The 14,810-nt window shown below is 41.4% G+C and overlaps 2 protein-coding genes across 4 annotated transcripts in view; one reads left to right on the forward strand and one right to left on the reverse strand.

Annotated features, from left to right (window-relative positions):
• The window catches only part of rhobtb3 (Rho related BTB domain containing 3), a gene marked incomplete at its 3' end in the record, with an annotated part of 22,729 nt that extends 15,538 nt beyond the window's left edge, over positions 1-7,191 (forward strand). Inside the window, exons 9-13 of one of the 3 annotated variants that reach the window (XM_083972236.1) lie at positions 1,023-1,128; positions 1,971-2,144; positions 5,713-5,879; positions 6,021-6,117; positions 7,073-7,191. In XM_083972236.1, the coding sequence (XP_083828362.1) occupies positions 1,023-1,128; positions 1,971-2,144; positions 5,713-5,879; positions 6,021-6,117; positions 7,073-7,191 (663 nt within the window). Of the gene's footprint in view, positions 1-1,022; positions 1,129-1,970; positions 2,145-5,712; positions 5,893-6,020; positions 6,118-7,072 lie in introns of those variants that run through there. The other 2 variants (XR_014595406.1, XM_083972235.1) reach the window with 2 other exon arrangements.
• Positions 6,691-13,233, reverse strand: glrx (glutaredoxin (thioltransferase)). The gene is made up of 3 exons (XM_083972238.1): positions 12,935-13,233; positions 11,365-11,496; positions 6,691-7,215 (listed from the first exon to the last, which is right to left on the reverse strand). The coding sequence occupies exons 1-2, from the start codon at positions 13,139-13,141 to the stop codon at positions 11,383-11,385; spliced, it is 321 nt and encodes a 106-aa protein (XP_083828364.1). The 5' UTR covers positions 13,142-13,233; the 3' UTR covers positions 6,691-7,215; positions 11,365-11,382.
• Positions 13,234-14,810: the final 1,577 nt, after the last annotated feature.

Genomic DNA, 14,810 nt, shown 5'->3' on the forward strand with positions numbered 1-14,810 from the left:
TCGGGCAGACCTTTCCTGCGTGTCATTCCCCCTCTCTCTGCCTCCCCATTTCCTGTCTATCTCTACTGTCATCACTATCAAATAAAAGCAAAAAAAGCCGAAAAAATATACTTAAAAAAAAACAAAAACAACTCTGTCTCGTAGCATTCTGTTATTATCTCATAGCGTGGTGAATGTGCAGGTCACAACTTGTCCACCAGAGCGTTTTGGAGTTGTTGGATTGTGTATTTGATGAGTTTGATGAGGGAAACCAAGAAATCCCATTAGCCTCCGTAGCGTAGCTCTGAGCAGCTCACGGCTCTGCTCCGCCATTCTCAAAATAGCTTACACTGACAATTAAAGGTAACAAACCTACTGCTATGACTGTAGGGATTATGACAAAGAGCCACTTTGCCAAAATGTTGAACTATCCCTTTAAAATTTACTTCCCATGAGCTTTCTGTTGTTTCACAAAATCAAAGAGGCTTGACGCTGTTTCTGTCTCCATTGAAGAGTCCCCCTTTGAGAAAATCGAGCTCTTTGTGCTCCACTTGAGTGAGAAAGGTCATGTACTGGTAATGGGGACGCTTTGGCGACACTCATTTGTGGACTCAGCAGCTATACACCTCGTGTGCAAAAACACTCAAAAAAAGATACACTGACAGCTTTTCCTCTGCTACCCGATTTCACCTGATGTGCAGTGCGGTGAACTGCATATAAATATATCGTAGCATCATGCACCCTTTAAATGGCTTAAAAATGACAAGCAGAGTGTTAATAAACACGCCGTTTGGATGACTGTCAGGTTCTCAGTCTGTTCTCAGTGTTTCGCCAGTTCCATCAAGTCGTTCTTGGCAATGCAATTCAAGTATGTTTGGGTAGCGCTAAGCAAGACTGGCAGAGAGGCCATTGGTATTCCAGAGGGGAGGCGGTGTGGACGCACAGAATTACAAGTGTGCTGGTAACTAGTACCTGCGGAGGAATCTGAACTCCCTGTCTGGCTTCCTGTGTGTGTGTGTGTGTGTGTGTGTGTGTGTGTGCAGGGCCCCAGGGATACCCCAAGTGCACGGGCAGCTCAGCTCGGCCCCCAGACTCTTGTCAACCTCTTCAATTCTCCCCTTTACTCAGATGTTATCTTCATGGTGCAAGGTGGGTTCATGCTTTAAAAAAATCTGTTTCGACCCTTTATACAGACACTTTTTATAAATGCATGCGGCATCACACGGGGAGAAGAAGCAAGTCACTTTTTATAGGCCTGTGATTGAATTATGGGTCTCAGTCCCCGGCCTGGTCATCCATTTGGAGATAAAATAAGATAAAATGGTCGGAGCGACGGGCTCCCTTCCGTTTCCTATCATGTTTCATCTCACCAAAAGCTTTTCCACGAGCTGCACCTCTATTAAATGATCAAGCAGAGAAATATAGAAATAATGCCCAGAAGCCTCTCCTAATCAATACATATCTCGTAAAAAGTGCAGTGAGCTTTTCTCGTCCTTGCACCTCGGAGCTCTTAGAGGTCACGGGGGGAAATTTCTAAAATAATCGTCCGTGCATTTCTAATCTATTTGTCTTTAATCTTGACTTCCTGATGGAGTGTAGTGAGAGCTGTCATTGGCCGTTAATGGCAATTAATGGCAGCAATTATATCAGCACTTGTGCCGTCGCTTTACATGTCATTTGTTTCATGTTATTTAAATGGCCCATTATGAACGATCTTCACTCGCAAAAGCTCAGTTAAAACAGATGTGGTGTCTTTACTTCTGTGATCAGCCTGAAGAGACAAGTTAGTGATTTAAAGAGCGTTTGATTAAAGACAAACCTAAAGGTACATTCTGCTACTATCATTCAAGAGTTAATATATCAATTATGAACTGTTTATAGTCTTTGGCATTGTGCTTCTTTCTTTGGGACTTTTCCAGGTGCTGCCAAGAAATTCAAAACCTAGCTGATAATTTTGCATGTGTGTGTGCGTGTGTGTGTGTGTTTTCTAGGCAGCGTATTGCCAGCGCACAGGGCGGTGTTGGTGGCACGCTGTGATGTTATGGCTGCGATGTTCAGTGGAAAGTATGCAGAGGCCCGGAGCCGAGTGGTGCCCATCCACGGCGTCTCCTCAGATACCTTCTTGTCTTTCCTGGAGTACCTCTACACTGACTCCTGCTGTCCTGGTGAGTTCACTGCACACAACACAGATGACACACACATACACATACAGTATATACGACACAACACCACTGTGGCCACTGCTTCAACTGTGTGCATTAAGATGAATGAGTAAAGTGCTCCTGTGACTGCAAACACATCTCCAGCAGAAGGTCCTAAATATAGTAATACACAGCCCCGTGGTCCTCTTTATCTTGTGCACTAATTAAACCCTGTAGCAGATCTTTGTATAATGGCGAGATTGATTGCACTCAGTGTGTTATTCATCCACCCGGCTCTAACTACAACCTGAGGCTGTTCCTGTTAAAACAAAATTGTTTCTTACTTAAATAGGGAAGAGCAGCTTGAGATAGAAGCATCAGATGAGAGTCACTGGATCCGGACACCTGTTTGTAAAGGGACAAAGGACCTTTGATTAAAAGTACCACGGAAATAATCACTGATCCTGCATCCGGAAAGCAAGCACTCAAGAGCGGTACAGTCGTGTTTTCCTATAGGCCTCGCTACCAAACAAAAAGCGCAGATGACATGTCCCATCAACCATCTGTGTGAGTGCGACATACTGCCAGTGTCAGTCTCAGGAGGCGAGAGGAGAACAGCACCGAGCTTAAAAATGAAATTAGATTTAGTGATGACAAAATCAACCCGTGGCATCACGGCTTCATCTGCTTTTAATGGTGCCAAATGAAGGCCCCAGACGTGTTGTTGTTTTCCTCCGACACATTGTGCGCCGCATTTTCAAAGTAATTAGTGCTGATAAATCTCTTCGGTGACGGCAACGAGCTTGCGAATTGAGAATCATATCAGGAGCTTTTATAACCTAGGAGTTTCCAGCGAACCAGTGGCTCTGTCTGTGATATGAAAACTGAGCTGATACTGTGGATCCCACTGAAAATCAACAGCCTGCCCTGCCCTGCAGCCTCTGTGCCGCTTTCAGCCACACTCAGCTGGTTGTTTTAGGTTTGACAAAGCAAATATTCAAACCGATTCACTTCAATCCACAGGCTGCTCTCAGTCAGGCGTACTCCCACAGATCACACGGTGAGGTCAAAGTAAAAGAAGAGCATTTATAAAGGCATGTATTGAGATGTTTGTGAACCAAATTAGATCTGAAGTGTTAGTCAATATGGGTCAGGTGGCTAGAGGGGCTCCAGTGTTATTTGTTTTTTTTAGTTACTTGTGTCTGTGTGGGAAATTATTTGCTAACGTTTCAGCTAAAACAAGTGGACAAGCTGATAGATCAGGTCCTCTGGTTATTTTTGATTCTTTCTGCCCCCTAGTGGTTAAAGTTTATCTAATGCAGCTTTTGATGTCGAACCGAGCCGCACTCTCTGAAGGAGTTTTTGAAGGTGTGTGAGTGTGTGTTTGTATGCGTTCTTGTGACAACAATGGTGATAACACTGCAGCCCCACTCGGATTAAGCCTCGCAACTGCAGATAATTTACATATTCATAAAGCACAGGAATAATGTTGTATTATTACCTTATGAATAGATAATAAAAAGCCACATAACTCAAACTTTTAGCTGCAGAATTACAGCATCAATTATAAGATTCACTGTCATGTTGCCTCCCAGTTTAGTTACATAATGAAGCTGCTGCACTGACAGTTTCAAGCTTCAGAAAACAACCAGGTCTGAATAAGCAGCTCTCGGGAGCTGACGATCACCTTTCTCTGTGACATGGGATGTTTTGATGAAAAACTTTAACAAGCAATCCTTAAGATGCTGCTGCTGCTACTGCTGCTTAGGTACAGAGAGAGTAAACAAGCTGTTTCCAGAGATACAGCTTCAGGTTGAGTCATGGGAGCAGGAAATTAAAAGGCATGAAACAGCTCAAGAGGCTGCTGCCGCTGCACTGTTATGTAAGAGCTGAGCACTCAAGGTCAAGGCAAGGTAACTCAACCGGTAGCAACACAAACAGAGGGTGTGAAATCAAAGGAGGAGCGCAATTAGACTCTTTCATTCACATAAATAATTACCATACTTATGGTAGTAGAATAGATTTGTCGCGCTAATTTCATTGTTTTTGGTTGTTTTGTGCAGTGAAATAGCAGAAACCCTGTGTACTGTATGGCTGCTGCTGCTCCGCTCACACTGCACCAGCCTGTCGGCGTGCAGCATGCAGTGTTTGACTCACATAAATGACAGGAATCAGATTACAGCCAGAGTAATTTGACGTGACATTTTGACATTACGTAATAGGATTGACGCTACTTGTTTGACATTTGTTGCCTGTGTGTATTTACGGATGTTATTTGACAGCAGGACTAGCAGCAATAGGAAATTAATTGGTTTAATTTAATGCAGTTTTATTACTGAGCACTATTTAAACACAACACAGCTCACATTTAGGCAATGCAACAATGACTGTTGTGAGCACAGAAATCATGTTGTTCTATTAAGAGATATATCTGTCTGCTGGATTTACAAAGAAGACTGTGTAACCTGCACTGACTCTAACGTGACTAGTTTGAATTATCCATTCAGGGCATAAATAAAAAACATCATCTGATGGCTTAATAAGCCAAATTTGCACATTACACTGCATAATACATTTTATTGGCCACAGGGAGCAGCAGAAATGTAAACTCGTCATTTACATATTATCCCTTCACTGCAAAAACTCAAAATCTTTCCAAGAATATTTGTCTTGTTTCTTGTCAAAATGTCTCATTTATAGTCAAAACCAATCTCTTTCCACTTAAAATAAGACTCATCACCTAAAAATTAACTTGTTTTTAGATAATTGTTTTTTTCAAACACATTTTCACTTGAAATAAGTAGAAAAATCCCACTATCTGATTATTTTAAGTGAAAATATGCTTTAAAGAAGTAAAAAGGGTCTAAAAACAAGCTACTTTTTTGTAATGAGTCTTATTTTAAGCACAGTATAATGAGATTTGTTTTGACTAGAAATAAGACAAATATTCCTGGTAAGATTTTGAGTTTTTGCAGTGTTTTTATACGTACATACAACTATTACAAATGTGCTATCAAACAATTTCATGCATTTACGGTTATGGTGCAATATCATTATTTATTATTAATATTATTATTTGGAGCTATACTAATCCAGTTAACAGTTAAATTGTGGGTTTGTCACTTCAAGAAAAACCTTTGATATACAGTCATTTTTTATCCACTGTTAATATAAAACTGTCCATGTTTTATTTCACCATTATCACTTTTTGTACTTTAAAAACTATATATAGCTACCTAAGATGTCATTTATGTCAATGTCAAATAGACCAACTAGAAGATTATTGTAAAATATTATAACTTTTATATTCTGTTTCTGTAACTGATATGACTGTAACTGATATGACTGATGTAATTCAGCATCTTAAAATTTTGTGTAAAAATGGACATAAAAATCGTTATATTTCTAACTGGTGTGGTTTTCTAAAAAGTTTGATATGTGAACTTTTGTGTCCTCTCTTCTGGAGGTCTACGTGCATAAAAGGCGTCCAGCTTCAGGAATCATTCAAACGAAAACTTCATGATGTTGTAACTTATAACAGTGTGTATATATATGGTACATCAGACAGGTTTGTGTGTGTTTGTGTGTCCAGCCAGTGTGCTGCAGGCCATGGCCGTGCTGGTGTGTGCCGAGATGTACCAGGTGAAACGTCTGCAGCACCTGTGTGAGGTCTGTGTGTGCGCTTACCTTCAGAGCATGCCCAGTAGAGAGCTGGCGTCAACAGGTATCAGCGTGGTCCGGCTTCTCCGCAGAGCCAAGGTCAGTGCAACGTTGCGTAATGATTTGAGAACAGAAGCTGTAATAGAGGTAATAGTTTGTCTCTACTAACTGTAGCCGAGTAAATGCAAATTATTTGGAAATAATCGATTATTAAGTGTCTCTGTTTCAATCAATTCTCAGTGCCACAATGCGGAGCAGCTGTACGTCTGGCTCCTCCACTTCATCGCCAACAACTACCTGATCTTCAGTCACAAACCCGACTTCCTGGAGCTCTCAGGTCAGTGCGTAATTGTTTTTTTAACGTCTGATGATTTTAAATGAGCCTTGAAAGTGATGACCGTGCAAACTAAAGCTGCAGAATTAAACTGCTCAGACTTCATAATCAGCGCCTGCGGGCTCTTCCGGCACAGTATGCGGAGGCTGGGCTGCATCTCTCTCATGTTTCAAGTCAACGCTTTGAACACCAGGCTTCTCCTTTTTGGTCAAATGTTAAACACTGCACATAATACATGAGGTCCAAGGTGTTCTCTTATGATTAGTGAGTAAAAATTAATATGCATTTTGAATAATAGACAGCTAGCTTTGAGGATCAAACACTGCCACAGACACCTGTAAAAAACCTTTATGCTCCTCTGCCATACAGCACAATATGGCAGGATTTATGCATTAGTAGACTAGTGCGAATTATGCGCCCTTATAGTATCTCTACAGCTAATACTATAAGTTTATGCTTGAGTTATATAGAGCACTTCTGTTTGCCTCTCAGTTATTGGTCTTTTGCATTTAACAGAGAACATAAAAGCAGCTGGAGAAAAGGGAGAGTCACAAAGATTACGAATAGCAACATTGCTCCGTTAAGTAGCAGTGGTAGTTTTTATTTGTCATCATTAGTCATAACACAGGAGACTTAAGGTCGTTGGACGGGTACTGAAGGGCACAAGCAAGGTCAAAGGCCACAGTAAAGGGGACAACACACACACACACACACACACACACACACACACAAACAAACGGTGTAAACAAAGTCTGACCACATATCTCAGCCCTGTTGGCGGCGTTCATGGCGGCGATCCAAGAAGCTATTACTGTATGTGTCATCTGAGGGCAGGAGGAGCCAAGCACAGTAAATTTTGCTGAAACAAAATTTAGCTCTGTATGTGTGTGTGTGTCTGTGTGTGTGTGTGTGTGCAGGAGGATGTAGTCATGTGTTTATGTGTTCATGCATGTTCCAGACGAGGAGCGTGAGCAGGTGGAGAGGTTACGATGGCCATCCAGAGGCTACCTGCAGGAGCTCAGCGAGTACCAGCAGCGGCGCCGCAAACTACGCAAGTCCCGCTGCATAGTCATGTGACCCCAGCCGACGTCCGCCACGAGCCTGCGGAGAACAGGGAAGAGGGGGAAGGAGGACATATCGACAGCGAGTGAGACCGGAGCGGAGAAACAAAAACAAAAGAGACGTTTTTTCTGTTTGTGCGGCTGGATGACGGAGTGACTAAGCTGTGGAAGGAAGGAAGGACGCCACCTTGGACCAATGGGGCGTCGTCGTATCCTACAGTATGTCAGACATACAGAGGCATACACCACTGCGACACTCCTCTCTTCCCCTGAAGGACTATAATGTGTGTGTGTATGTCTGCATAAAGGCCATCATACTCAATCATGGGCAATACAAAATGACTGATCCTTTAAAACCCACGTTGAATTTTAAAAAAAAGGACTGCTTGGCCACCGACCAGAGTTCTCTGTGAAAAGATTATATTTCTATTGGCTGAAGCTGATGGATTTTAAAGATCAACATTAAACACAGAAGGGGGCTTCATTACAAGTAGAGATATATCAAATGACCACACATCTGTTAAGACTCCAGACCGACCAGGAAACCACGTGGTGGACTGGTGGTTCAAACTGCAGTAACGGGTAATGTTGTGACTTCAGGTTGAACGACGACGACAACGAGGAGGAGGAAACTGTGAAGTGAAGCCTTTTTCCCTTTTCGCATCGACCTCACCCGGGGACGTCTGTGTGTCCCCTTCTTCTAGGGAGGGGACTGCTCCATCTTAAAAAAAAAAAAAAATCAAACCCATGATGCATCTGTGGCCCCCATTGGATTTGGAAAATGTGAAAAAAAAGAAAGCAAAGAAAAATGTGAACATGTCTACACGCAGCGTTTCTTAACCTGAAATAACTCTGGAGCCTCCGACTTGTCCGTGGCTCAGTGAGCATTTCATCTGAGCAGTGACCTACATTAAACACAGAGCAGGGTGGAAAAGCAACTGGTAAAGCCGCTGGTAGCGCGGTCACACTCCGTCTCATCTGTAATCTAACAGACCCTCCGTTTAGCATTCGAGCAGGACCAATATAATTACGATTCTTTTATTAGATTCTCTCTGATCTATAATGCAACATCAGTGAGCGTCTCAGAGCCAGACTGATCTTATTATCATGTGAGGTGGAATACATTAGGACTATGGTCTGTGTCAAATGAGGCCATTTCGCTTTTTTCATTGAGAAATAACTTGAAAATTAAAATTCCTTGAAATCAAGTGCTCTGTTCACCGAATCCAGAACACAATTATCAAGTTGTGGTTTTAAAACTTTAATTTACAGCTGGATTTAATTCATCGTCTTCATTTGCAGGTTAATGTGAAATAATGTTGAAACTGTTCCTTATCTATGTGCAATAACAAATACTAAGGGTCTGTCTGTCTATGTCACACAAAAAAGCAAAAGCCTGTTGTAGCATTTACGTGTACGGACGGGATGTAAAGAGTAAGGAAAAACAAAACAATCATATCATCAACATAAGTTGGTACTAAAACCACAATGCCTCTGGGTGGATACACAGTGTTTTATTTTATTTTCCTTTTCTTTGAGAGGTTGTTTTTAATCATAATGAAATTATGATTTCTTGGTGCTGCAATTATTTTTGTAAACTATACTGTATATTGACATTTATGATTTTCTTTTTTTAACATTCGGAGCAAAAGACAACTGGGTCTATACTGTTTTACAGTCCAATGTTTCACTGGTTATTTACTTTTAAAACGGATTAAGGAATTATTGATTTGACCGAACGGGCCCACAGGAGCCCAGAACAACTTGTCAGCTAAAAGAAAGCAAACACGAATAAAAAACAAAAACAACATTAGTGGCTATTTTTGATACAGTGGATCAATATCATTCGTTAATGATCAACAAACTGCATGTAGCTGCTGTGTTTGTGTCCAGTTGTTGCAGGGCTGTAGCAGCAGGCTGTGTGTTGCTGTACAGCACAGACCACAATCACTGTCAAGTTGTTATTTAACCAGTCGATGTGTATTTAACTATAATGACCACGAACTAAAACAACAACTGTGTCAAGTCTGAAAGGAGTGGAGGAAAAAAGCAAAACAAAAATCACATAAATGCCAAATGGAAGAAGATTCATTAATAAATAGCAGCTGAAACTCTGGACTGTGAATCGAAGTGTTGTCCCAGTGCTGCATCCACACCCAGCATGTGGAGACACGTGTGGCCCCACGAGGGGCCCGCGCTGTACAGACTGTAGATAACATGACGTCTGACTTTAAATAAAGACATGTTTTAGAATGAACAGACTCCATCACTGTCTGCGCTCTGGTTGTGTTTGAACTAGGGATATCACCATTATAGATTTTCTTGGTACGATTATTGTATATATAATTCTATATAAATAATCATGGTATTACGATTATCATGCATTAATTAATTTCACAACACTATTAATGTGTAAAATCAAATATAGTTAAAATATACATTCCTAATGATAAAATATTTTAAATATCTATTAAAATATGACCAATTATTAATCCGCCAGGGGAAGTGTCATCGATACCAAATGTTTAAGTTAAAGCAGAAGTAAGCGGAATATTTGTGTTAATATTTAGTTATATCTTCCGACAGCAATCACTTACATAGAGTGTTTGGTCTGAAAACACGGGTCGTCAGTCACTCTGCTCTGCCGTAAGCCGAGGGGAAAACTTTCCTTGTATCCTACAACCTTTATCCAATGAGGAGAGAGAACGGCATAAAGGGGCAGTCCTCTCTGTGTGTGCAGCCAAGGGATGTGCGTGAATGTGGTGATGTAGGGACGAGGGCGGGGACTGCTCACTCCATCGGCTGACAGAAAGTTAGCCAAAACGACCGGATCGCTTACTTCTGCTTTAAAGGGACAACGAGGAGTTTTGGAAAAGCGAAGCGTTTTCACACTACATTTATGAGCCTCCGCGCACACCGTACATTTCTTTGACCGGGCGCAAGACAGACTCATGTTTTCATTCATCAATAATGAAAGTCAGAGGTTCAAAGAGGTTCACATACCACCGTAGTTCCGACCATAAACGGCGATTCGGCGGCGTTATTCTCATGACTCGCCACGAAGGAAACGCTGGTCGGCTCGACCAGCATCTCCACCACCACTAATAATAACAAAATAACGATAGAGACAGAACGATATATTTATCGAAAATGGGCCCATTAACAAGTGTGGGTAACGTAGATTCATCCACATTAACGTGAGACTTTTTTTATAACCGAATAGAAACTCCTCGTTGTCCCTTTAAACTAAGTTAAAATTTTCATTTTTTTAATTACAAATGACACTCTAGCATTTAAATTCCTACCAATTCAATGTTACATTAGGTAAATGGACCAGTATCTGTGCATTTACCTTTACTTTGGCGCACATCCGCCGACACGGTATTGACCGTATTTAGGAATCTTTGCGATCAATTGTGGCGTTTAATACCGCAATTAATTGTGAAAACAAGTAATTGTGACATCCCTACTAGTTTGAACGTTGCTGTGCAGCCTCCTCCACCAGGTGCACAGGTGCCTTTCTTGACTGCATTCGACAACCACCTTTGACCTGCCGATGGTATCGAACGCCTCACAAAGCGTTCGTCTGTCAGATCCGAGTCGTCGTCAATCCACACACACACAAACACGACAGCTTTGTTGTCCTTTAGGGTGTCAGCGAGCGACTTCACTGTTCTTAAATCTGACAACAGCAACAATGAATGTTTATGTATGCAGCAGCCACGGTTTCATTATTAGTCAGACGGGACCTTGTTATGTTTGCAGGGGGTGAAGTCACACCCAGGACTCACCCTGTGTGGAGGCATCTGCTCTCCTTATGTTTCTACGCCCTTTTATTCCTGCGTTTTCCTTTCATTTGTCGACCATCTGTACCTTCCCTTCAGCGTGTAACACAGTGTGCGCCCCCTCCCTCCCTCCCTCCCTCCCCCAGAGCAGATTTATCTCTCCAGTCTTTACCGCAGAACAATCACTCCTTACCTCAGGCGTCTAATACCCTTTTCACTTATTTATCCATGCTCTAATGAGAGATTACTGCTATTAATTCATGCACTTAATGATTTGCTCGGGGGCGGCGACACCTACCTACCTCCTTCTCTCACCTGCCATTACAGATTCTGCACTTCATGTTATATGAGTGAATGCGTGTATGGTGGTAGTATAGTGTGCAGCAGTGTGACCTGTACCGTACCTGGAGGTCTGGGGCAGGTTACTGCAGCGCTCCGATGGACTGCAGCATGCCTTCCAGTTTGCCACTCTTGTGCAGCTTCTCCACGTCGCTGCCGCCTCCGATGCACTCCTCTCCGATGAACACCCGAGGGACCTGCATGTGAATCAGGAAGCAACAACAAAAGTGATGGATGCAGCTGGTTAATAAGGCCGACACTGATTCTGAGACAGACTCACACACACACACACACACACACAGACACAGAGGCTGAGGAAAACTGACGATATCCATCTACATCACAGGTTTTGTCTTTACTGTCCACATCCCTCAAACTGCTCTGAGTCAGGGCTCCAGACTGGGAGCATTTTGCACGTAAATGTTTCATCTACTTGCACATATGCAACCAGAAAATTTGCCAGTTTTTTTTTTTTTAGGCAAGGCAATTCTATTTGTATAGCCCGTTTTTACTTAAAGTTTGTCTCAAAGGGCTTTACATGGCATCATAACAACATCCTCTGCCCTTAGACCCTCACATCGACTGAGGGAAAAACTCCATGGAAAACCCTTTTAACAGGGACACTTGAAACATGGAAGAGGCGATTCAAAGAATCTGGAATCTGTCATTACAGGTGTGTGAGGATCATGAATGAAAAGGAAAGTGAATATTTGCTTTGCAAGTCGATTTATGGTGTGCACCCCTACATTTTCTGTTTGCACTCCTAAAATTTTAAGTTTGGAGCACAGCTGCAAATGAATGAGCAGGACTTGTGGCAGTAAAATTTGGTGTTATGATGCTTTTGCACTAATGTGATTATATGTTTCTGCCAAGGACTAAGTTCATATGTCTATTAGATCTGCCACAGTTGCTCAGATACATTACATTAAAAAAAAAAAAAAAACAGTGGACATTCAAGACTTTCTTGTCTGGGCAGACTTTCTGGTTTCATTGGAAATGTCAGAGTGCACTGATTCAGGGTTTCCTGTGTAGCCTACTGAAGAAGCAGAGATGGGAATGGGCTCTTTGCACAGCAGCTCCACTACTTCCTGAACTTAATGCTGCTCCTTTATTTCCTGTCTTACATTATTGGACAAACTGATTAATCCAGGTGTGTCTGACCATTGTTGTGAGGTCAGACACACCTGGATTAATCAGGTTGTCCAATAAGCCCATTGTGGAGTCATCAGGTCCTCTCTCTCCATGCCATGTATGAACCAGCTGAGTCCAATCAGTAGCTCTTCAGCCAGTGAATGCACCTGGTTCAGTGACTGAGCAGAACAAATACATGGCATGGAGAAATGTCAGAGTGAGTGCAATGATTCAGGGTTTCCTGTGTAGCTACTGGAGAAAAATACGCCCTGATGATCTCATCCTGAGCTTTGACTGAAATCTCCATTTTCAAACTGAAACACAGCAGGAGGCTAATCAGACATTTCACAGCTCCAAACGTTATTTATAAAATCACAGTTAACTAGACTGTCACTGTTGAGCTGTGTCATCACGTTTATGTTACTTTCCCTTTTGCTTCCTCTCCAGAATTTACATATAACATCACACACACACACATGTAACACTTGTTGCCCCCTTATTTACCGTGCGCGCTCCGGTCAGCTCCAGGAAGTAGTCCTGCATGCTGGCCATGTCGCTGTGGCCACTAATATCAATGCACTCCATATGTCCCTCTTTGAACTTGTACTTGGCCAAAACGTCTTTGGCCATGACGCAGTAAGGGCACGTGGGCTTGATGAACAGCACCACTTTGTCTCCTTTGATCTTCGCCTGCACAAATTTCTGCGCCATTTGTTTTTCTTTTCAGTTTCCAGTCGCCGGGAGAAGAAAGAGTGGCATCAACGGGGAAATAAGGAAGACGAAAGCTGCGTCCCTTTGTTGGTTTGTGCACATCGGGATGACGTAGTCAGGGGGGCCTTTCCTTCTTAAAGGGACACTACCCTGGCTTTTTTATTTTACAAGGAAAATATTACATGCATAAATGCAAATGGTCATCCAAAAAACCAAATTTTTATGAGTTTAAAATAGAAATCAGATATTATATGCAGCTACTACAAAATATGAAAGACAGAAAAGCTATAAAAACCTTGGAATATTATAAATTATTACAAACATCTGTATGATTTAATAATACCTATAATATATAATATTAATACCCCTTTTTCTATGTATATTTTTTTTGTTTATTGTCTGTATACTGTTTGTATGTATGTATATGTCTTAATACAAAGAAAAGGGACACTACCCGGCTGATGCGCGTGCACCAAAGCGCGTGGACTTGTGCAAGGAGGACCTAGTAGTGTTGATGTGACGTCACCCCTGACCTCCCGTCTCCCGTCATAAACAACAGCTCCAACATGTTTCACTCACAGTAATAAATAATATCTAAAAGAAAAAATGATACAATCAACCTATTAGAAACTGAAACTATTTCATAATTTAACATATAGTTCATGCCCATATAATCATACATGTGTATGTAAGTAAATTGTAGACATGTGTTCTGGTGTAAAACACATGTAAGCAATACATTTTTCATACATACAGTAGATGTGCTGCTCAATAAACTTGCATATGAATTCAATATTTACATATGGATGCAAAGTCTAATACCTTTTTTAAAATTATATACGGTAGTTATTTTTCAATATACTGTACATTAAAATGTTTGTATGGGTTATGAACATCTACGATCTCATATACAGAGGATGTTTCACTAATAATGTACATGTGATGATTAGATTTCTGTATGGGAACCACTATATATTGGATACTTCTTGAATGACATATATTGTAGACTGATGACAGATGGTGCTCTGTTCTTGTTCTTTGTTTTACCCTATATTATTTTAATAACATGTTTAATAGCATTTTTTTCTTCTCATTACTATGCCAGTGCTTAGAAAATTAACACTTGAAAGTAATGTCACAAATATCAACAACTTTGTCATATGACTGGAAGAGACTGTAAAGGACACAGAAGAGATCACAGACATGTTCCAGGTAAAACTTGTGTTTTTTTTGTTTTTTTATTGAAATGTCTTGTACATTTTCAGCTGGGAAGGATCAGATTTCACTCAAAATTCACTTGATTTTCAGTGGTTTCTTGCATCTAACCAGTGCTGGGCATTTCTTTTTATTATTATTATTATATTACTTTGTCACTTGATCATTAAGACTCTTAGCAAACCCTCCTCCCCCATTCATTCCACTATAATGACCTTATTTAGGCTAATTCATGTTGTTCAGACTCAACAGAAATCTTTGGAAGGCCGAGAGGAGGTCACAGGTGACGGACAGCGCTTGGCCTCGGACATTTATTTGTCAGAGTTACCCCTTTGTGTCTCTCTGAATTCTGGGAAAAATGACCAACGCACAGGGAAATGGGACACGTAAACCCACAGCAGTGAGCCTGCGGCCCACTGCCACGGTGAGGTGTGGATCTCGAGCAGAGCCTCAA

This window comes from Trachurus trachurus, assembly GCF_905171665.1.
Source record: "Trachurus trachurus genome assembly, chromosome: 5".
Taxonomy (NCBI): Eukaryota; Metazoa; Chordata; class Actinopteri; order Carangiformes; family Carangidae; genus Trachurus; species Trachurus trachurus.